The sequence below is a fragment of the Salvelinus namaycush genome, chromosome 18, assembly GCF_016432855.1.
Source record: "Salvelinus namaycush isolate Seneca chromosome 18, SaNama_1.0, whole genome shotgun sequence".
Classification (NCBI taxonomy): domain Eukaryota; kingdom Metazoa; phylum Chordata; class Actinopteri; order Salmoniformes; family Salmonidae; genus Salvelinus; species Salvelinus namaycush.
In genome coordinates this window covers 12,016,002-12,039,563 of record NC_052324.1, presented here as the reverse complement: position 1 = coordinate 12,039,563, position 23,562 = coordinate 12,016,002, and the positions used below count along the sequence as shown (strand labels likewise).

Here is a 23,562-nt window from a genome sequence, read left to right as displayed (position 1 = left end):
TTCCTGATGTTTCTGTTTTTATCAACAGCTGTCTGAGACCAAAGTGTTCACTGCCTCTGCAAACCACATCACACCTGGACACAAGTAAGGGCTCCAATCTAATACTCACCACAGTAAAGCACACTATACCCATGAAATACTTGAGTACCTCTGGCTCTCTCTGCTAGCACGAAAACAAAAAAGTACATTGGCTGGGGTTGGTATGCGTTTCTCTGTACCGGCCTTTCAAATGATGGAGATAATGATGGTTACAAGCACATAGCTGAATCGTAATATGTAGACTACCTCAATCTCTGAATCTCCTTCTGTCCTATAAGTACATTATTTTTCCATTACATTCTCACTCTGCTCAGCTTCTCATTGAGATATAAATGAGACGCATCATAAGTAAATTGAAGTGATATCTAATCGTGACAAAGCAGTATCCGGGTACAACACAACACTTTGCATTCAGTGTCCCATTGTAAACTGCTGGTTGTTTTATCGCCCCCTCTGTAGTGTGGACTTAGGCTTGCTGCTGCCCAAGACTGGTGGCGTGGAGGCAGAGCTGGGTGGCATGGAGCCCCCCGCCACCGAGGGCCTCGGGGGCCAGAGCCTGGTTTTCACCAACTCCCATCACAATGGCACTCGCACCGCCACACACAGCTACGCCAGTGCCGCCGCCAACAGCTACGCCCCTGCCTCCCTGGTGAGGCAGCCAGCCGAACGCATGCCCGCAACATGGTTACACGCATTCATATTCTTATGCTTATACATACACACTAGTATTATGCTCTCAAGTGAATTTAGACACCTGGAAATGCTTTCAGACAGACATTATCAACTCTCCCCCCCCCCCCCCCCCCGACAGTCCTCAGTCCTGGGCTCTGGTTTTGGGGCTTTGAGTGGGCCCAAGCCGGCCCCGGATGAGGTCAGGATACCAGAGCAGCTCAACGGGCCCCGGCTCGCCCCGCGGCCCAATCAGCAGCTGGTCACAGCGGGCAACGGCAGTGTCGCCAAAGAATCCGGTCCACCTGCAGTTGAAGTCCCCTCGCCCATTTCCGCCAGCGAATTCAAGGCCCCAAGAGTGGAGCATGGCCCAGTTCCAACCTCTCAACTTAAGACACACGCAGGTACTATCACACGGAAATCAAGTTTGAAGTGTGGGTACGTCATTGTCTGTCTGTCTATCGGCTTGTCGAATAGGAGATGGTGGTTACAAGCACATAGCTGAAACTTAATTTTAGCATTTTTCCCCCAGTACATTATCACTCTGTTCAACTTCTCTTTCTACCTCTCCCCCAGTGACACAGTGGGGAGGAGAATCATCAGGGTACACCAAGAACCTTAAGTCAGAGTTCTGTTGTAAAAGCTGCCGCACATATCCGGTCCCTATTTTTTTCCTTAGTCCAATCCCCTGGGTCCTAACCCCAGATCTGATGAGTCTGGGTAGGTGTAAGCAGTGTAGTGGTGGTGGCGCAAACATTGAAGGGGAAGGAGAAGGGAGTCAATTTTGGACCAGCAGTCATACTGGCACAAGTTTTTCCATGCATGTATTTACTGTACTCCCAATACCACTATAAACCCTTCTGTCGGTCTCTCTGTCTTCTCTAGTGGATCTGAAGATGCAGCCAGAGCCGTCCCCTGTCCTCAGCAAACTGGCCCAGCGGCAGCAGCAGGCCCAGCAGAGCTCTCTGCCCCAGGCAGAGCCTTTGTCTCTTCCCCCCTCGGTCCCCACTCCCCCTGGCCACGGCCACTACAACGCCAGGCCCCCGCCTCCCAGAGACGAGCCTTCCCCCGGGGTCAAGCTGGCTCTCGACCACCAGGCCCCCATGGCTGAACCCCCACAGAGGCAGATCAAGACCCAAAGACGCAGAGTACCACCTCCCTCCAAGGTTAGGAAACGTGTGTGGAAATTGAGGCTGCCTGCTCACTCAGTGGGTACATACAAGGAGTGTTTCTCTATTTGTAAACATCTGCAAGTAGTGAGTAACTTTGCATGCTCTTACACAGTGGGTCTGAAATGTCAGTGTGCTCATTAATCACACTGTGAATAGCGTATGTACATTGATGTGATTTCATGTGTAAATGTTCCTCACCCTCTTTCTTTACGTCTCTCGCTTTCTCTTCTCAGATCCCCTCGTCTGCGGTGGAGATGCCAGGCTCGGCAGACGTGTCTGGTCTCAACGTGCAGTTTGGGGCTCTGGACTTTGGCTCGGAGCCCAGTGTGACTGACATGGGCCAACAGGCTGAGTCTGCCAGGGAGCCGGCCTCCATAGCCGTACCTCAACCCCAGAGTAGCTTGTTCTCAAAACCTGGACCTGTCAGGTGTGTTTCAAATAAATACAAATTAATTAGCTTAATTAGTCTCACTGCTGTATGAGCGTAGAGGCCAAGGTGAACTTGTCTCACACTAGCTCTTCCCTTTGTTGCAGTGAGCCCCTGGGCAGCTTGCCGTCCATGCCTCCTGTGTCGGACCCCAGTTTCCCCTCCCCGTCTCTGGGCTTGCCCAGTGCCACGCCTTCCCCCTCCTTGGGTCTCCCCAGCGCCGCTCCGCCCTCCTCCAACCCCTCGGCTAGCAGAGTGGACAGTGGCACTCCACGGAGCATGCCCTCGCACCTGGGCTACTCCCAGAGCAAAGACGCCCCCTCCACCCCTCTCACCGTGAGTAACCCACACTATAGACACTGTCTCTGACTCGATTAAGACGACAACTCCTGTCACTTGTAAACCTGGAGCTAATGATGGTTACAAGCACATATCTGATTATTATGTAGAATACATCAATTACTGAATCTCCTATGGTCAATGGACATTTTTTTTCCGAGACTAGGCGTGATTTTAAGATTACTAGAGCTTTAATGTAACAGCACAATATGCCCAAGAACACCCTTTCAAAAGGCTTGTGGCCACTGATACAGGACGTATCATTGTTAGTAAAATCAGATTGCCCTCTGAGTGTCAATGTCTTCTTTCACAGAATGGCTATTGTGGCATGAGGACACCGGGCCCACAGGACTGTAAGTACCCATGAGAATTTGTGGTTGACAAAACAGAAACCCTTTTGAAGGAAAAGGTTTTCTTAGTTCATGTTTAAGACAGAAATGAGTCCAGCATGCTTGCTTATCTGTCGGTCTCGCTCCTCTTCTCTCTCAGCAACGTCATTGGCCTCTCGTACCCAAAAGCCAGAGTCGCCCCCCATGAGCAGTGAAAGTGGCCCCGTCCACCATGTTCCCTCCCCGGCCCCCATGCCCTCCCACTCCGCCCCCCTGACATCCCTCAGCAGGTAAGCCCATAACTCACCCCCCTAGTCATTCTCATGATAATATTTACAAGTACATAGCAGAATCTTAATATATGGACTACCTCAATGACTGAATCTCCCGTGTTGACTCCTAGAATTGAAGTCCTTGTTATCGGTTGGTTCAACCCTTTTTATCCCTATCAGTCCCGAGACCCCAGGAAACGTTGTCTTTTCATTTATCTGCATGTCCAGCCCTTATATTTAGCCTCACAACCATTTTATTTTCAGGACAACCAGGGCTACAAATAGACCACACAATTTGACATAAACAGTTGCTTTCATGAGTTTTATTGACTAATGTCAATTGGAAAAAATAAGGTCCACCAAACCAACCTGATAAAAATGAATTTATATGAATGATGTAAGTACAGATTGTTTGTTTGCTGGGAAATGAATATCCAACTAATCAGTGACAACTGGTGTTTGTGAGAGCAACTGTGAGCTTATTACAGTGTTATGAACACTGTCCTGGGTTTTCCTGTGATCTGTCTAGAAGAACTCCTTACCTTCTAACGACTCTTGTATAGCTTGTGTGAGGGTCATGGAGCAAAGCATGTTTGTGTGAGTCTCGTTTTTTTTTAGCTCAAACCATTTGGACTTAACAGACTTTTTTTTTTAAAGACCCGGGCCCCTTCAGGATCCACCATTGTCTCAAACAGTGCTCTAGTGTTAGTCACACACACTAATGGTATCTACGGCTGCAGAAGAAATGGACGAATCCAAACACACAATGTTTAACTCGCTGCAGTCTAAGCCTACCAAGCCATATGGAATTGCTTTAAAAAGGTCACACCAAGAATCATTGATCTACTTGATTTTTAATTAAGAAATCTAGAAATATAAAAAAATATATATCTGTATTTTATTAACATTTTTGTTTGGCCTTACTGCTATTAGCTCATACAAACTCATTGATTTAAGATTCACGACATGGAACAAAGTTGTCGTCCCCCCTATACAGTGTCTGTATAAGATACAAGAGAGATCAGGACACGGCAAAAGTTTTAGAACACCTACTCATTCAAGGGTTTTTCTTTATTTTAACTATTTTCTACATTGTAGAATAATAGTGAAGACAAACTATGAAATAAAAAATATGGAATCATGTAGTAACCATGTAGTGTTAAACAAATCAAAATATATATTTCACATTTTATTGGTCACATACACATGGTTAGCAGATGTTATTGCGAGTGTAGCGAAATGCTTGTGCTTCTAGTTCCGATAGATATTGCTGCACTAACATGTAATCTAACAATTCCACAACTACCTAATGCACACACATCTAAGGAATGGAATAAGAATATATACATAAAAATATATGGATGAGCAATGACAGAGAGGCAGAGGCAAGATGCAATAGATGGTATAAAATACAGTATATATACGATCGTTCAAAAGTTTGGGGTCACTTAGAAATGTCCTTGTTTTTTGAAAGAAAAGCAACAAAAAAGTGTCCATTTTTAAAATAACAAATTGATCAGAAATACAGTGTAGACATTACTATTGTAGCTGCAAACGGCTTTTTATTTATTCTTTATGGTAGATCTACAAAGGCGCCCGGAGGCCCATTATCAGCAACCATCACTCCTTTGTTCCAATGGCACGTTGTTAGCCTTTTAAAATTATAAACTTGGATTAGCTAATTGATCGTTAGAAAACCCTTTTGCAATTATGTTAGAACAGCTGAAAACTGTTCTGCTGTTTTAAAGAAGCAAATAAAACTGTCCTTTAGACTAGTTGAGTGTCTGGAGCATCAGCATTTGTCGTTTTGATTACAGGCTCAAAATGGCCAGAAACAAAGAACTTTCTTCTGAAACTCATCAGTCTATTCTTGTTCTCAGAAATGAAGGCTATTCCGTGCAAGAAATTGACAAGAAACTGAATATCTTGTACACCGCTGTGTACTACTCCCTTTACAGAACAGCGCAAACTGGCTCTAACCAGAATAGAAGAGTGGGAGCACAACTGAGCAAGAAGACAAGTACATTAGTGTCTAGTTTGAGAAACAGACGCCTCAAGTCCTCAACTGGCAGCTTCATTAAATAGTACCTGCAAAACACCAGTCTCAATGTGAAGAGGGGACTCCGGGATGCTGGCTTTCTAGGCAGAGTTGCAAAGAAAAAGCCATATCTCAGACTGGCAGGCAAAATAACAATCTTAATATTTTTTTATATTCAGTCTGAGGTATGTCCTTTGGTCAAATTTGAGATTTTTGGTTCCGACCTGTGTGTGGTGAAGGGATGATCTCTGCATGCGTATATCCCACCGTATAGCATGGAGGTGTGGGGGTGTTTTGCTGGTGACACTCAGACACACTTAACCAGCATGGCTACCACAGCGTTCTGCAGCGATACGCCATCCCATCTGGTTTGGGCTTAGTGGGACTATCATTTGTTTTTCAACAGGACAATGGCCCAACACATTGTCCAGGCTGTGTAAGGGCTATTTTACCATGAAGGAGAGTTGCATCAGATGACCTGGCCTCCACAATCCTCCGACTTCAACCAAATTGGGATGAGTCGGACCGCAGAGTGAAGGAAAAGCAGCCAACAAGTGCTCAGCATATGTGGGAACTTCTTCAAGACTGTTGGAAAAGCATTCCAGGTGAAGCTGGTTGAGAGAATGCCAAGAGTGTGTAAAGCTCTCATCAAGGCAAAGGGTGTCTATTTGAAGAATCTCAAATATAAAATCTATTTTGATTTGTTTAACACTTTTTTTTTTTGGTTACTATATGATTCCATGTGTGTTATTTTATAGTTTTGATGTCTTCACTATTATTCTACAATGTAGAAAATAGTAAAAATAAAGAAAAGCCCTTACATGAGTAGGTGTGTCCAAGCTTTTGACTGGTGTATGTGGATTTTTTAAAATATATATTTTAAATGGATTGAACTTTTTTTTTTTTGGGGCACTAAACATTCTCCATATACTTCAATTCATATATATTTTTTAAACTGTTACCGGGGGACCTTCAGATGAGGCCTGTGGGTTCCTAGAGCAAAACCAACATGTTCGTGAGTCACCTTTCCACAGAGGGGTCATATTAGTGTGCAGCCCAAACTGTTCGGACGCTACAGACAAGTTGGCAGATCGGCTGTACCGACTTCAGACGAGTCCCAAGATGCTTGTGTGGGTCGTAGAGCAAAACGAAGAACACGTGTTTGTGAGAATCATCTTTCCATAGAGGGGGTCATAAGTTTGTAGCCCAAACCGTTCAGACACTACAGATTTTGTGAGGAGACCGATTTTTCGTTATGTCTCAGTCAAACACCGCTCTAGCTCTACCACAGTGCGACGTCGGCGAATGCTGTGGATTGGGACTAATCAAATGCAAAAGAAAATGTATCTAGCTTAAACTGACAGATTTTTGGGGGGGATTCTATGGGGTTAAAAGGGGTTAGAGGTCAAATGCACTTGCATTATGGTGTGACTCATTGGGTTAATACACTACAGATTTGATAACATTACCTGTTTTCTCTACTGCTCTCTCTCCAGTCATGTGACCAGTACATACTCATCAGGATCTGCCCTTTCCACTAGCTCCTCCCTCACGGTAAGCACCGCCTCTTCTTGGGCTGACGTAAAACACTTCCTAGACGGTGTGTGTCTATAGTTGTTGATCGCCGAGGGACTGATCTTAAATAAGCACAAACGCTGGAGACGAAAAAGGCAACCGATTTAAAGCTAAGCTTCTGTCAGGCTAACTCTCTCTTCCCCCACCCTACCATACAGATGACCAGTGAGGAGAACAGCAGTCTCCACGCCTTCTCCTCCTCGGGCCCTTCGATCAACGCAGCTGTTAGCAGCTCCAATGGCATGATGCACGGCCCCGGAGGGCTTGGTCTGACTGGCAACGCCGCCCTCTCGGCCGCCGGGCGCACCGCCCAACCTCTGCTGACCACCACCTCGGGTGAGTCCAGGAGAACCCTGCCGTCACACATAGGTTTGTTACGGTCACGTAATGGTTCTCCTCCAGGGTTTCCCAAACTCTGTTCCCGGAACATTTAGTTTTTTGCCCTAGCATTACACAGCTGATTATAATAACCAACTAATCAAGTGTTGATCATTTGAATTGGCTGTGTGGTGTTAGATAAACAAACCGGGCACACTTTGGGATCCCGGGGACAGAGTTTGGGGAAACCCTGTCCTACTCCCTCTGCTTATTTGACCGTTGATTTATAGACCAGTGTGATTTTTGACTCCTCTTCCTCTCTCATTCTGATGTTCCACAGGCAAACCCCCCCCTAACCTGGCCCAAGGAGTGCCCCCTCTGTTGGCCAATCAGTACATTATGGGCCCTGGAGGCCTGCTTCCTGCATACCCGGTAACTACGCTATCCCTCTTTCCTTTTGCGCGCTCTTGCTCTTTTTTTTTTTTGTTTCATGAATTCCCATCCATTTCTCTAGTCTTTCTCTCTAGCCCGCCATTGATTCTTGCTTAGCGAGTTGTTGTTGACTATTTCAGTTGAGATGTATCAACGGACCTGTTTTCATTGTCTTTGTCCTGCTCTAAAGCAGATCTATGGCTATGAGGACCTGCAGATGCTTCAGTCTCGTCTGCCTATGGTGAGTGACCTTTCACACATGGAACATCACTTGTGTAGATGAAGAGCAATGCAGCACACATTTCTGTTTGCCCAGATGGACTCTCGAATGGTCTCTGGTTTAGATGTACTTTTAGTAGACAGGCATAAATAAATGTTAATGATTAATATTGTCTGTTGTGCCCGTCTTAATATGGAGATGATGATGGTTACAAGCACATAGCTGAATCCTAATATGTGGACCACCTCAATGACAACCTCCCATCTCCTGTGTAGAATCTGATTTATTTGGTGATGTTTTCTCTCCTTCTGTCTCTCGTTTAAGCTGGTGTGTTTCTCCATCTCTCTGTAGGACTACTATGGAGTCCCATTCCCTGGTACAACGGCAACGATGCCTGGCAGAGATGGGCTAGCCAACAATCCATACTCAGGTAATGCTTGTTGCACACTCGTTTACAAATGCACTAATCTCTGAGGCCAGAACCAAATCTTGTGTGTTCACCATAATATGGAGATGATGATGGTTACAAGCACATAGCTGAATCTTAATATGTGGACTACCTCAATGACTGAATCTCCCATCTCCTCTGACTAAGGAATTGAACAAATGGCTGATTCAGCCCCATCCTGCGATGGAACTATTCATACATACTATTTAATAATAATACATTTAATTTGTATATCGTTTTTCGTGAGTTCTCAACTCTACTGTGGGAGGAGAAACATTAGACAATAAAAACATGCCTTTAGAATCAAGGCAGGTAAAATGGCATAGTGGGATGGGTGCTAAATGTTAACTCGAAATGACACAACGACAAGGTTCCAGTTTAACAAAGTTTACTCTACTATATGAACACACTACAAGGTAGCCATTACACTCAAGGCCAGGTCCAACAACGACAAGACTTCCTGCGCATGCGCACTCTTGACTGAGTGATAGCCCCGTAATAACATAAATATAGGGATACTTAAAACATGAACTTAACAATCTCCCCCTTTTCTTTAAAGACAAATAAAACATCAACAACATAATTAAATGTCCAAGTATTATTCAAGATCCCCATTACAAATGGGTTGTGTGACAGTTCTTATTTGTATTACTCAAGCTGCCACTTTCCATTACTGAGAGCCTGTAGGAGCGAGAGCCTGTAGGAGCACAAGACCGGATGCTCCTTTTTTAGTCAGACAGTCAGCAAGCTGTTCCTTTGTGGTCTACCACAGAATCCGCTGGATTCTCTGTGCTTGAATAAGTTCCTTGATGCTGCTAATCTCAAAGTCTTTTCTCTGTGACAGACTTGGTTGACTTCACAGCATCAACTAAGGAGTAGTTGTCAGTGACACAAACTACAGGTAGGAAGTGCCGTTTTGTCCCACCAGTGATAACCTAGCGAAGCATCACGGAAGACAACTAGTTTCAAAGAGTCATCTTTTCCAACATGCTGAAACTTTAAAGTCACTTGTTGTGATTTCAGTTTACGAACAACTTTGTTTGCCTCATGAATGGTTTGTACAGTGGCGTGTTTTGTGTTAGATGCCAAGTTGCAACCATCAAACCAGGTCTACTCTGTCTCGCAGCCCATAAAATTTGTCCCATCTTTGACCTCAATTGACCAGCTTCAATTCCACAGAGGGGAATTCCTTTGTACGGCTCTTGAAGAATCCATGTGGATAGGTTGAAGATTCTTGATATAGCTCTCCTGTTGCATCAGTATTTTTCCATCAACTGTAATAAACTCTATGCCAACATAACAAAAATGATCATGCTCCTCATGGCCAACCTAGAAAACAGCTTTGAGGTGTGGAATCACAGTTGAAGCAAAGGTCTGTGAGCCACCCCAGATAAAGTCATCAACATGACAGGCAAGTACTCCAGTCACATTGCAGTCTTGATCAAGCCAATAGAAGACTGCAGGATCCACTTGTGACATTTTTCCACCTGTATTCAGCATTGTTGCCTTGACTTTGTTATACCAGTAGAGTGATCCATCTGCCAGTCCATACACACACTTTTTTATTTTCCACAGTGTTCCTTCACTTTTAGCTTCGGACGGAGGTCGGATGTGAATGTCCCTTGACAGCTCTGTTCCCTGCAAAAATCCAGATTTGATGTCTATGGAATTAAGTTTACATTTTTTCTGGCAGATCACTGACATCAGCAATCTGAGTGACTCTGAGGCGCATGTCGGTGAGTCTTTTGGGAGTTCTTTAGCAGCCAGCTCCTCAAAACCTCTAGCCACTAGACGTGCTTTGGGCACTATTCCAGTTAAGGATTCTTTAAGGGTACACACCCACCTTCTTGAGACGCACTTTTGGCCAATGTCTTTGACTTCCTCAAACACTCCATTTTTCCTCCAATTACTGAGCTCATCTAGCTTAGCTGAGTCAAATGACACGTCCTTTGTTTCAAGTACATCATCATTTTGAATGTCATTCTGTTTTTCTCGATTTTCCATTGGTTCAATTCTGATATTATCTACAAGTGGCAGGTCAGCTGACCCTGTTGTACCAGAAAGTGTAGCTGGTTCAGAGTACTGCAAGTTGTACCAGTTCTTGTGTTTTGCTTTTCCTGCTCGTCCAATGACGGTTGCTGTATGTGGAATACCACTTTCTCTGTCCGTGTATTTAACAGGTTGTCCAGTTTTCAGATTGGAACAACCATGTTCTCTTAACACATGTGGCTGTTGAATGTTTTCCTCATTTGAACGCTCAACAGTATTACCTGTGGCATGGTTGAAGGTCTCTGCTCCATTTCCTGTGTTAGTTTCGGTGTCCATATCATCGGATGCGACATCTGGTAGGTTTGTGTCTGTTACTGTGTCCTTTTTGTCATTTTCATTAGGAGACTGATTCTCAGCAACAGCCCCTCTATCTTGTTGATCATTTACTTTCCGCAATCTTGAGTGATGCACCCTGACAATCATGCCTCCGTGCCTCACAAATATCACCACACCATCTTGACCAATGACTACTCCCGGTCCTTTCCACTCTTGACAGTCAACTCGTTTGTAGTACACTTTGTTTCCAGTTTCGTACTTATCATCATTATTCCCTGAACTGCTGAGTAACTTCTGAAGTCTGTTAACTGTATCATGTCCAAACTGTTTGTAAAGCTTTAACAATACTTTGTGTTTTTCTTTAGTGCTCATGTTCTCTGTGACTGTCAGAATCTTCATGTGCTCTGTGTCAGTCAGAATCTCATTTTTGCATGGACTCTGTGTGATGACTTTGTCTAAAATGTTTACACAATAGTGGCCTGAGGTAGTAAGTTCAAGAGTCACTGGTTGTTTAAACATCACTGCCTTGTCATTTTTTATGTCTAGTACAGCCTCTGCCTTCTTGAGGGAAGCTTTGCTTAATAGTAAGGGGATATCTGTAGGGACCACCTCTGTTTCAATGTGACACTTAAGTCTGACCAATTTTTGCTGGTATCTTAACTCTCTTGGTAGAATGGACAATTCTCCCATCTCCAAATTTGAAAGCTCTGTTGCTTGGTGTGTCAATCATATTTTGTACTTCTTTCATATTTAGTTCACTGACATAGCTATCAAGCCATTTTGCACCACACACTGTCCGTGTACATGCAGTATCAATCACAGCAGATCCTAAGGATTCAACTATAAAAATCTCAGTATCAGAAGCAGATTCATTTGAAAACAGTGTAATGTTACACTGCTCTCTCTCTGTTTACATTTTCCTCTGTTAGTTTAACTTGTTCATTTTTATGAGGACAGTCTTTAACCCAATGGTAAGTGCTTTGACAAATTGCACATTTCGATCTCCTTCCATATTTGTCCAGTGGATTTGTGCCGGGAAATGGCGCCCTCTTCTGGTTGTCTTGAGAATGTGACTTGTTGGCGCCTTTTCTGTGCTGCTCGGTGTAATATGCTGCGTCACTCACTTGCATTCCATCTGTTATTGGCGCGACAGACGTCTTCTCACCAAATATTATTTTTAGTGCCGACTTCATAGATGCAAAAGTCAGCACAGTACAAGCAGTCAAAGCCAACTGTTTCTCCCTACCATCTAGACAAGCAGTGTCTAGCAACTTGAACCCTAACACTGCATCTGGGAGAACCATGTCGTACTTGCGCATTCTATTGTACCTCTGTTCGAAATCAATGATGTAGTCTGCCATTGCAACCGAAATATCTCTCGTAATACTGTCAAAGTTTGAATATGCCTCGTAGGCACGGTCTTTCTCTTCTTTGAGAAATACAGAATCCAGTGCTGTGATCAAAGTTCCCATACCGTCATCCTTGTTCAAATCCTCAACGGGTATTTCCAGTGCTGTATCTCTCGCTCTTCCCTCGAGCGATAATACCACCGCAAGTGCTTGCTTTTTCGCGTCCAGATTAGTAACGCGTATCCAGATTCCCAGTTCATTTTGACGAACTTTCGTAAGACCTCTTCTCGTCGAAGCGAGGTGGCACGTTGTAGTTAGAAACCATCCTCTGCTACCAATGTTAACTCGAAATGACACAACGACAAGGTTCCAGTTTAACAAAGTTTACTCTACTATATGTACACACTACAAGGTAGCCATTACACTCAAGGCCAGGTCCAACAACGACAAGACTTCCTACGCATGCGCACTCTTGACTGAGTGATAGCCCCGTAATAACATAAATATAGGGATACTTAAAACATGAACTTAACACTAAATACATTGGGACTAGGACTGTGAAAAATAGTCTGTAGAAGTGGCTTTTTTGGCCGGTATTTAAAACAAAATAATAATAATAAGTTCCCAATGATGGAGGCGCATGGTCAGGGAGAGCGTTCCATAAGCGAGAGGCAAGGTAGCAGAAGGCTGGTTTGGAGGTGACTTAGCCTAATAGACAGAAGCGTGTCTGTTCTACGAAATGAATATATTCCCAAATAAATGTGCACTGAACTGACACGCGTGATTGGTTAATGACAATCATGCGCTCACCTCAGACAGCGGTGTGTACCCTACTGTAGCTGCTGGCGAAGTCATTCAAAGCCTATACTTTATCGCTCAGGATGGAATTTCCAGTGCTACTATTTTTGCCATGTAATGTTATTAAAGCAAAATCAGACAACCCCATAGAGTAGTTGACCTATTTACCTAGTCGGCTTGTGTGTTCTATCCTAGCTAAATATTCCTTGCGAGAGCCATTGGACAAGCAGACCAATGCACAACAATTCTTAATGCGATCACGGGAAAACAGTTTTGAGAGCAGTGTTGCTTAATAAAAACAATATAAACAAAAAAATTGAATATTTTAAAGTGAACAAAGATTTATGTTTATAATAACAATCAGGATGTAGTGTCCAATGGGGTAAATACAGATGGACGAACCCCATGCTTCAGCCGATGTACATTTTATAGCCATGATGCTTCATCAGTTGGGCTACAGGTGATAATGCTTATTGCTAATAGCACATCTGATACTATAGACCACGCATAGGCTATGTGCACATGGTCCAATATGTTATAATTAATTAACCATTTTTACATGTTATTGGGCACATTTCTAGAGGTGGAAATTATATTTTAGGTGGTGTCAGTATCAATTTATTTTCCTAATTTTTGGAGTAGAATTTTTTTTTTTTACAGAACTGAGCTGCTCAGTCCTACATAAAAATTATCCTGGCGATCCCCTAACCAAGGGAACTGGAATTGGTCAAACTCGCAGTACATGTACAAAATGATCCTCTTTCCCTAATATGATGGTCATGACGTTATTACATGAAAGGTGACTTGGCCCCAGACAATAGATCTGCGATTGGGATCTGGGATTTTCAGTCGGGGGGACTGTGTGAACCAAGGAGGTGAGCGTTGGAACGTTACTTCACAAGGATGTTCCGGGTATAAGTGAGAGTGCTGTTATACAGACTGACCATGTCTTCAAGGGCCCGCTCACTACAGTCAGACTCAAAAGGTGGGCTGGATGTGTTCCTGAAAGAGGAATGGGTTGAGTTTCCTCAGGTCGCGGAATTTAATGGTGCCCTTTAGTTGGTGGAGAGGAGTTGGAGCGGTCAGTGTGTCACCAGCCTTGCGGCCAGAGACGCCTAGCTCGATGACAGCCAAGTCAGTGACATCGCCAGTGATAATAAGGTCCATTTTGTGTGTTGTCCACGGTTGTGGGTGGGAGCATTTACGTGTTGCACAAAGTCCAGCAAGTTAAGTCAGCAGCCACAGAGCACTTGTGTGAGTCAACGTGGATGTTAGTCTCCCAAATGTGTGTCGGCGAGGGTGTGGCATAGAGGTTATTCTATTGAACAAAAATATAAATGCAACATGTGAAGTGTTGGGGTGAAATTTCCTTACATACACACAGCTTATTTCTCTCAGCACACATACATCCCTGTTAGTGAGCATTTCTCCTTTGCCATGATAATCCATCCACCTGACAGGTGTGGCGTATCAAGAAGTTGATTAAACAGCATGATCGTTACACAGGTGCTGGAGACAATTTAAAAAAAATATATATATATATATATTTTTTTATAAAAGCCACTAAAATGTGCTGAGTTTTGTCACACAACACAATGCCGCAGATGTCTCAAGTTGTGAGGGAGCGTGCAATTGGCATGCTGTGACCTACAGGATTGTCCAACAGAGCTGTTGCCAGAGAATTTTCATGTTCATTTCTCTACCATAAGCCGCCTCCGCCATTTTAGAGAATTTGGCAGTATATCAACTGATCAAATGTTATTGGTCACATACACATGGTTAACAGATGTTAATGCGAGTGTAGCGAAATGCTTGTGCTTCTAGTTCTGACAGTGCAGTAATATCAAGTAATCTAACAATTCCCAACTACCTAATGCACACATTTAAAGGGATGGAATAAGAATATGTGTGTGTGTGTATATATATATATATATATATATATATATATATAAATAAATATGGATGAACGATGGCCCAGCGGCATAGGCAAGGTGCAATAGATGGTATAAGGTACAGTATATACATATGAGCTAACTAATGTAAGATACTTTAAACAATTCCACTTTAATAATGTTAGTGACTAGTGTTCCATTTATTAAAGTGGCCAATGATTTCAAGTCTGTATGTAGGCAGCAGCCTCTCTGTGTTAGTGATGGCTGTTTAACAGTCTGATGGCCTTGAGATAGAAGCTGTTTTTCAGTCTCTCGGCCCCAGTTTTGATGCACCTGTACTGACCTGGCCTTCTGGATGATAGCGGAGTGAACAGGCAGTGGCTCGGGTGGTTGTTGTCCTTGATCATCTTTTTGGCCTTCCTGTGACATCGGGTGCTGCAGGTGTCTTGGAGGCCAGGTAGTTTGCCCCCGGTGATGCGTTGTGCAAACCGCACCAACCTCCGGCCTCACAACCGCAGACCATGTGTAACCACGCCAGCCCAGGACCTCCACATCCAGCTTCTTCGCCTGCGGGATCATCTGAGGGGTGCTGAGGAGTATTTCTGTCTGTAATAAAGCCTTTTTGTGGGGCAGAACTCAATTTTGATTGGCTGGGCTTGGCTTCCCAGTTGGTGGGCTTAGCTCCCAAGTGTGTCCACCCATAACTGTTCCCCTGCCCAGTAAGGTGAAATCCATAGATTAGAGCCTAATGAATTTATTTCAATTGACTGATTTCCTTCTATGAACTAACTCGGTAAAATGTTTGAAATTGTTGCATGTTGCGCTTCTATATTTTTGGTTATAGTTAAGAAAACTGAGGTAAGAGGTGCTTGTCTTGGGGAGGCAGTAAACAAGAATAGGATTTTGGTTGTTTACTTTTTAAAAGCAAGGCACTCAAAAGACTGAACTGGCAGCAATCTGTGCGTTTAAAATATGGCTGTGCACCTTTTCAATGCATTTGTATCCAGGTGGAGCTGCTACATCCTTTCAGTGAGGCAGATCATATCATTGTCATGTACTTATACAGAAGAGGAGACTTGTTTTATGTATTGTAGACTGTAAAACGTGTTGAGGCGTTGGTGGAAATGGATTCATTGCATTTTGGTTGGTCCGCTGCGCTCTTTATGGACTGGAGTGGGTGACGTCAATAGCCTGCAGAACTGGCAAGTAAAATGTATTGTCCAACTTCGTTGTGCTTGTTGTACTGCTCGCATTGCGAGTGCACACTAGACTTTAATTTGCTGATCGGTTTCCTACCGCCTCGTTGCCTCTGCGGTCTGCATGTTTTCCAGAAGATCCCGTATTGCATAAGGCTGTTCTTGAGCTACTTGCACAGGGTTGTTTAAAAAAATCTAAAACTTCGGGGGAATCCTTGTAGTGGAGGAAAGTTGCTGCCATTTCTTATTCTTTGGTCCGGCCTTCTATCCAGGAGATAAGAGAAGTGGCTAGTATTCGAATCCAAACAATTAGCTAGTTGATTGGATAAGTAGGCTAGTTAAATGTTTTCGGTTTAGAAAACTAGATTTTTGTATTCAGTACTTGATTAGCAACTAAAAGTTGAAAATAATACTGCACATCAAAAATAAACTTTAAGAAATAATTATAGATAAATTCCCACAAACAAAAACCCATTTTGCCTCTCATCCCCTTCTATGCATTTGCCTTTTTTTCATATCGATCACCATCTCTCCTCTCTCTTGTTTAGGTGAAGCGACCAAGTTTGGCAGAGGGGATTCGTCATCCCCGGCTCCCCCCACCAGCCTTTCACAGGGCCCCTCGCAGCCCCCCCAAGCTCAGAGCCAAGGCCAGAGCCAGGGCCAGCAGACCCAGAACCAGGCCTTCCTCAACCCCCCTCTGCCCCCGGGCTACGGCTACACCGGCCTGCCCTACTACGCCGGCATGCCCGGGGTGCCCAGCGCCTTCCAGTACGGCCCCACCGTCTTTGTGCCTCCGGCCTCGGCCAAGCAGCCCAACATGGGCCTGGGGAACCCCTCCAGCCAGTACCACCAACAGCATCAGCCCAGCTACGGCCAGCACACGTATGGAACAGGTATGTGTGAGAGGATGACCTGAAATCAGACCGTGTGTGTCCGTTGTGTGCGTGGCTGAGAGGGAGATCTTGCTTAGCGAGCATGCCGTCCCCCCCGTCCCACCTCTGCCGGATATAGTCGCTGTTCACATGCTATCCTAGCCAGGTACCTTATTGCTTCTCTCTCGATTCTTCTCCCCCTTCCTCCTCTGCTGTCTTTATTTTTTTATTTTTTTACTCTCCCCCCTCCACTTCACTCGGTCCTCCTGGTCCTCTTCCATTCCTCTCTCAGCTTTTGACGACCTGTCTCAGGGCCACGCGGGGGAGTACAGTAAGGGAGGGTACGGAGGCTCTGCCCAGTCACAGGCCAAATCAGCTGGCAGCGGCCCAGGGAAAGGTACACTCATTGAACTTGGCTGCCCCAGGACGCACCCCCTCCCCGCCTCCTTCACTGTTATCCGCCGTGATTTACTACTACTGTTCTGAAACACCTTCCTCACTACTAAGAAATACTACTAACTCTTGAAATGGTGAACTCCCTCACTAGAAATGTTGAACATTGCCTACTGGCGCCGTGCCACCTCACAGGGTCAAACTGACATGTTGTTTGATGTGTCCTCTCGCTCACAGCTCCAGGTTTGTCCGGCTCGGGCAGCAGTGGAGGGGTGCCTGAAATGGGTGCTTCAATGTACAGCAAGACACAGGTGAGTCAGTCCACACCTGGTGTTTAGTTGTAGCTGTTGGGCGTTTCAGCGAAGTCATGTCTGAGAATAACGAATAGACTTGAATTTAAACGGCTGGTTGGATTAATTGTGGTTAATAGCAATGCTGTCTGATCGAGGAGCACACAACCTCAGTACCACAGGATTGAAACATAAGGATACATTTAGGATTATACTCAGGCATGACATAATATAATGGTCTTCTGCCCCCTCACCCCACACCAGGCTTTTGATAAGCAGGGCTTCCACACGGGAACCCCCCCTCCCTTCAGCCTGCCGTCTGCCCTGGGGGGCACAGGCCCCCTGAACCCCGGTGGTGCCCCTGGTTACGCCCCAGCCCCCTTCCTCCACATCCTGCCTGCCCACCAGCAGCCCCACTCCCAGATGCTGCACCATCACCTCGCCCAAGATGGACAGGTAACACCCCCCCCCCCCAACCTGTTATTAATAAACACCGTAGACTTGTATTCTCCACTTGCTGTTAATAAACACCATATGCATGGTCTCCTGGTGAGCTGTACCACGCCTCCATGGCGAAACTTGCACTCCTGTAGACTAGATTTTAAATGATTGGATGGTGAAACTTGCATCCAGCCAACCAGAAAAGCAAGGTCGACGCAATTCGGGCATTCTTGAAAGTCGAGATAATCCTTGTCCTGCAAGAAACTATTTATATAGTTGAAAAATTGATTTAGCAAGCAGTAGGCATTTAGAATTGAATGTGGAGTGGAGCTTTATAGTTATATGATGACATCACGTGCCCCACACAGTTCCCAGCATTTTTTTGCAGACAAAATTAAAATCCACCTGTCGGACGGATTAAAAGATTAATCTTGTAGAACGTTTCTCCTATAGCTGCCGTTTCCGTTACACATGTCATGTTTTTTTTTTTTTGACATTGCTTTGGCCGAATAAACGTGGGTCAATTGAAACCTGCCTATTGACTTGGGTGTATGTGTGCGCTCTCTCGCCCCCCCTGCAGGGTGGTCCGGGTCAGCGCAACCAGTCCAGCAGCATGCAGCAGAAGAGCCAGGGCAACAAGTCCAGCTATGGCAGCCCTTACTGGGCCAACTGAAGGGCACTGTGGTGACACCTAGGGGAGTCTGTCCTACCATGGCCCCCCCATCCTAAAGGCTCTGTGTGTGGAGCTAAACAAAAACACACTGCCCAAACATAACCCTCCTTCTCCAACTTCCCTCACCCCCAAAGTCCTTACAACATTTTCTTTCTTTTCCCTTTTTCAAATTGGTTGTACATGTAAGATATTTATGTATGTATTTATATATATAAATATATATACTGTATATGTAATAGTAGAACAAGAAATGTGGTGGCTGCATTTTTATTTTTGAAGGACGTTTTTGTTCACTTTTTCAAAACTGCAGGAAGACGTTACAGCAAAATCTGAACTCCTATAGAGAAATGGAATGAGCTTTTAACACTGATGAAATGAGGACATCTCAGATGGAGGGTTTTCACATTAACAAACTGCATTTGTCTCCTTTTTTATACACATCTGAGTGACCCAGCTAATCCCACTCATTTTGACGCTCTTTTAAAACTCCATTTCAATTTTGTAGCCGTAGATCTCTTCCCCCTTCCCTGTTTTCTGTTTCTGGTGGGGGGGCTTTGGGGAGGGGGGGGCGCCTCTGTGCCCTCCCCGCATCGATCCCCCTCAAAGACTTGCCCATTCAAATTTTATATTTTAATGTAATTTTAACCATTGTTTACCTCTAAATAAAAGTTCTGCGCTGTAACTTTGTCTTGCGCAGAAGTTCTTTGTCTGTCTGCGAGGGACTATTGTCAAGGCAGACTGTGGTCTTGGATGTTGTCATAAATGTGTGTATGTTTGTGTCGTGTTGTCCCTTTCCTAACCAGAGCTCGAATTGACCAGATATACCACAACACCTTACTCAAGCATCGGTCCATACCACTGAACCAGCACAGATGTCAATTGCAGAAGGGTGGACACTAGCGAGCGCACTGCTAATTTGGCAGCAATTTAATTTCACATTGGCTTAACATGCACAATACGCATCCTCAGAAACCCTAGCAAGATCTCTGGAGATGCTCAAGTTGTAACCTTTACAGCTGGATCTCTAATCGCAAAAAAATATAAACTCAGAAATGTCAACCGTTTTACAGAGTTCATAGAAGGAAATCAGTCAATTTTAAATTAATTGGGCTCTAATGTATGGATTTCACATATTGGGCAGGGGTGCAACTGCGCCCCTCCCATGGGTGGGCCTGGGAGGGCATAAGCCCACCCATTGGTTAGGCCTGGCTCCCCAATCAGAATTATTCTCCACAAAAGGGCCTTTAGGTAGCCTAGTGGTTGGGCCAGTAACCGAGAGGTTGCTGGATCGAATCCCCGAGCTGACCTGGTAAAAATCTGTCTTTCTGCCCCTGAACAAGACAGTTAACCCACTGTTTCCCGGTAGGCCGTCATTGTAAATAAGAATTTGTTATTAACTGACTTGCCTAGTTAAATAAAGGTTAAACAAAAAAATTATAATAATATTAGACATACTCCTCAGTTTCATCAGCTGTCTGGGAGGCTGGTCACAGACGATCCCGCAGGTGAAGAAGCCGGATGTGGAGGTCCTGGGCTGGCATGGTTACATGTGGTCTGCGGTTGTGAGGCTGGTTGGATGTACTGCCAAATTCTCTCAAATGAAGTTGGAGGTGGGTTATGGTGGAGAAATTAACATTTTAAATTGTCTAGCAAAACTCTGATGCGCATTCCTGCAGTCAGCATGTCAATTGCACGCTCCCTCAATTTGAGTCATGTGTTGTGACAAAATGACACATTTTAGTGGCCTTTTATTGTCCCCAACACAAGGTGCACCTGTGTAATGACCATGCTGTTAAATCAGCTTCTTGACATGCCACACCTGTCAGGTGGATGGATTATCTTGGCGAAGGAGAAATGCTCACTAACGGATGTAAACACATTTGAGAGAGATCAGCTTTTTGTGCGTATGGAACATTTCTGGGATCTTTTATTTCAGCTCATGAAACATGGGCCCAACACTTTACATGTTTTTTATTTTAATCAGTGTAGAAAGAACGGTCAACTGCGTATGCAACCTTAATCTTAACAATTGCTGCTTGAAGGTTGGCTGCTATGTTTATATTATACACAAAGCCAGTAACATAGGTTTGTACTTTACAAACTACGTTAGTTTGTAGGCTGTGATACATTGTGTGTAAGCATATGCCTATAGTGCCTTCAAAGTACTCATGCCCCTTGACTTATTCCACATTTTGTTACAGCATGAATTCAAAATTGATTAAATATTAAATTCTCAGCCATCTACACACTATCCCATAATGAAAACAATAAATGAAAATGTATTGTAAATGAAATACAGCGAAATATCATTTACACAAGTATTCGCACCTCCGAGTCAATACTTTGTAGAAGCATCTTTGGCAGCGATTACGGCTGAGTCTTTCTGGGTAAATCGCTAAGAGCTTTCCACACCTGGATTGTGCAACATTTTTCTTTTAAAAATTCTTCAAGCTCTGTCAAATTGGATATTAGTCATTACTAGACAACCATTTTCAGGTCTTGACATTAGATTTTTAAGTAGATTTAAATCAAGACTAACTTGGCCACTCAGGAACATTCACTGTCTTGATAATCAACTCTGGTGTAGAGTTGGCCTTGTTGTGAGTTCATCTAAGTGTCTGGTGGAAAGCAGACAACCAGGTTTCCTCTAGAATTTTGTCTGTGCTTTGCTCCGTTTCATTATCTTTTATCTTAACTCCCTAGTCCTTAGCGATTACAAGCAAACCAATAACATACTGGCCACAATGTCTATACATCCCATATATATACATACAGTGCATTCTGAAAGTTTTCAGACCACTTGACTTTTTCCACATTGTGTAAATTACAGCCTTATTCTAAAATTATTTGTAAGAAAATGTCTTCATTAATCTACACACAATACCCCACAATGACAAAGAAAAAAGTTTTTTTTAGAAATGTTTGCAAATGTATAAAAAAATTAACTTGGCACACCTGTATTCAGGGAGTTTCTCCCATTCTCTGCAGATGCTCAGTCAGGTTGGATGGGGAGTGTCACTGCGCAGATATTTTCAGGTCTCTCCGGTGGTGCTCGTTCAGGTCCGGGCTCCGTCCTGTAGCCACTTCTGCGTTGTCTAGGCTGTGTGCTTAGGGTCGTTCTCCTGTTGGAAGGTGAACCTTCTCCCTAGCCTGAGGTCCTGAGTGCTCTAGAGCAGAGTTTCATAATGGATCTCTCTGTGCTTTGCTCTGTTCATCTTTCCCTTGATCCAAACTAGTCTCGCAGTCCCTGCCACTGAAAAACATCCCCACAACATCATGATGCTGCCACCACCATGTTTCACCGTAGGGATGGTGCCAGGTTTACACCAGATGTGACACTTTGCATTCAGGCCAAAGAGTTCAATCTTGGGTTCATCAGACCAGAGAATCTTGTTTGTCATGGTCTGAGAGGACTTTAGGTACATTTGACAAACTCCAAGTGGGCTGTCGTTCCTTTTACTGAGGAGTGGCTTCCGTCTGGCCACTATACCATAAAGGCCTGATTGGTGGAGTGCTGCAGAGATGGTTATCCTTCTGGAAGATTGCCCAATCTCTACAGAGGAACTCTGGAGCTCTGTCAGAGTGACCATCGGGTTCTTGGTCACCTCCCTGACCAAGGACCGTCTTCCCCGATTACTCAGTTTGGCCAGGTGGGCAGCTCTAGGAAGAGTGTTGGTGGTTCCAAACTTCTTCCACTTAAGAATGATGGAGGACACTGTGTTCTTGGGGACCTTCAATGCTGCAGAAATGTTTTGGTACCCTTCCCCAGATCTGTGCATCGACACAATCCTGTCTCAGAGCTCTACGGACAATTCCTACGACCTCATGGCTTGGTTTTTCCTTTGACATGCACTTTCAACTGTGAGACCTTTTATATAGATAGGTGTGTTCTTTTCCAAATCATGTCCAATCAATTGAATTTACCCCAGGTGGACTCCAAGTTGTAGAAACATCTCAAGGATAATCAATGGAAACAGGATGCACCTGAGCTCAATCTCGAGTCTCATAGCAATGGGTCTGAATACTTATGTAAATAAGATTATTTCTGTTTTTAAAAAACTGTTTTCGCTTTGTCATTATGGGGTATGGTGTGAAGATTGATGACAAAATAATATTTTTTTTATCCATTTTAGAATAAGGCTGTAACAATGTGGAAAAAGTCAAGGGGTCTGAACACTTTTTGAATGTACTGTATATACAGTTGAAGTCGGAAGTTTACATACTTAGGTTGGAGTCATTAAAACTAATTTTTCAACCACTCCACAAATTTCTTGTTAAACTAGTTTTGGCAAGTCGGTTAGGACATCTACTTTGTGCATGACACAAGTGATTTTTTCCAACAATTGTTTATAGACAGATTATTTCATGTATAATTCACTATCACAATTCCAGTGGGTCAGAAGTTTACATACACTAAGTTGACTGTGCCTTTTAAACAGCTTGGAAAATTCCAGAAAATGATGTCATGGCTTTAGAAGCTTCTGATAGGCTAATTGACATCATTTGAGTCAATTGGAGGTGTACCTGTGGATATATTTCAAGGCCTACCTTCAAACTCTGCCTCTTTACTTGACATCATGGGAAAATCAAAAGAAATCAGCCAAGACCTCAGATTCTTTTTTTTTTTTTTGACCTCCACAGATATCACTGCACTGTTGGAGCTACAGTATTTCGTCACACCAGCAATAACATCTGCTAAATATGTGTATGCGACCAATAGAATTTGATTTGATGCAGCCACCACTATGCTTGAAAATATGGAGAGTGGTACTCAGTATTGTGATGTATTTATATATATACATATATATATATATACACTGCTCAAAAAAATAAAGGGAACACTAAAATAACACATCCTAGATCTGAATGAATGAAATATTCTTATTAAATACTTTTTTCTTTACATAGTTGAATGTGCTGACAACAAAATCACACAAAAATGATCAATGGAAATCAAATTTATCAACCCATGGAGGTCTGGATTTGGAGTCACACTCAAAATTAAAGTGGAAAACCACACTACAGGCTGATCCAACTTTGATGTAATGTCCTTAA

The 23,562-nt window shown here is 43.8% G+C and overlaps 1 protein-coding gene across 6 annotated transcripts in view; it reads left to right on the top strand.

Annotated features, from left to right (window-relative positions):
- The window catches only part of LOC120063088 (ubiquitin-associated protein 2-like), a 29,775-nt gene extending 10,581 nt beyond the window's left edge, over positions 1-19,194 (top strand). For 2 of the 6 annotated variants that reach the window (XM_039013230.1, XM_039013231.1), the window contains exons 10-27: positions 29-84; positions 499-688; positions 851-1,112; positions 1,594-1,874; positions 2,114-2,307; positions 2,415-2,643; positions 2,960-2,999; positions 3,136-3,265; positions 6,782-6,839; positions 7,019-7,229; positions 7,519-7,610; positions 7,801-7,851; positions 8,182-8,260; positions 16,387-16,731; positions 17,003-17,107; positions 17,341-17,414; positions 17,658-17,849; positions 18,415-19,194. In XM_039013230.1, coding sequence (XP_038869158.1) covers positions 29-84; positions 499-688; positions 851-1,112; positions 1,594-1,874; positions 2,114-2,307; positions 2,415-2,643; positions 2,960-2,999; positions 3,136-3,265; positions 6,782-6,839; positions 7,019-7,229; positions 7,519-7,610; positions 7,801-7,851; positions 8,182-8,260; positions 16,387-16,731; positions 17,003-17,107; positions 17,341-17,414; positions 17,658-17,849; positions 18,415-18,507 — 2,682 coding nt within the window. In that variant the 3' untranslated portion in view covers positions 18,508-19,194. The remainder of the gene's footprint in view (positions 1-28; positions 85-498; positions 689-850; positions 1,113-1,593; positions 1,875-2,113; positions 2,308-2,414; positions 2,644-2,959; positions 3,000-3,135; positions 3,266-6,781; positions 6,840-7,018; positions 7,230-7,518; positions 7,611-7,800; positions 7,852-8,181; positions 8,261-16,386; positions 16,732-17,002; positions 17,108-17,340; positions 17,415-17,657; positions 17,850-18,414) is intronic. The other 4 variants (XM_039013235.1, XM_039013234.1, XM_039013232.1 and 1 more) reach the window with 4 other exon arrangements.
- Positions 19,195-23,562: the final 4,368 nt, after the last annotated feature.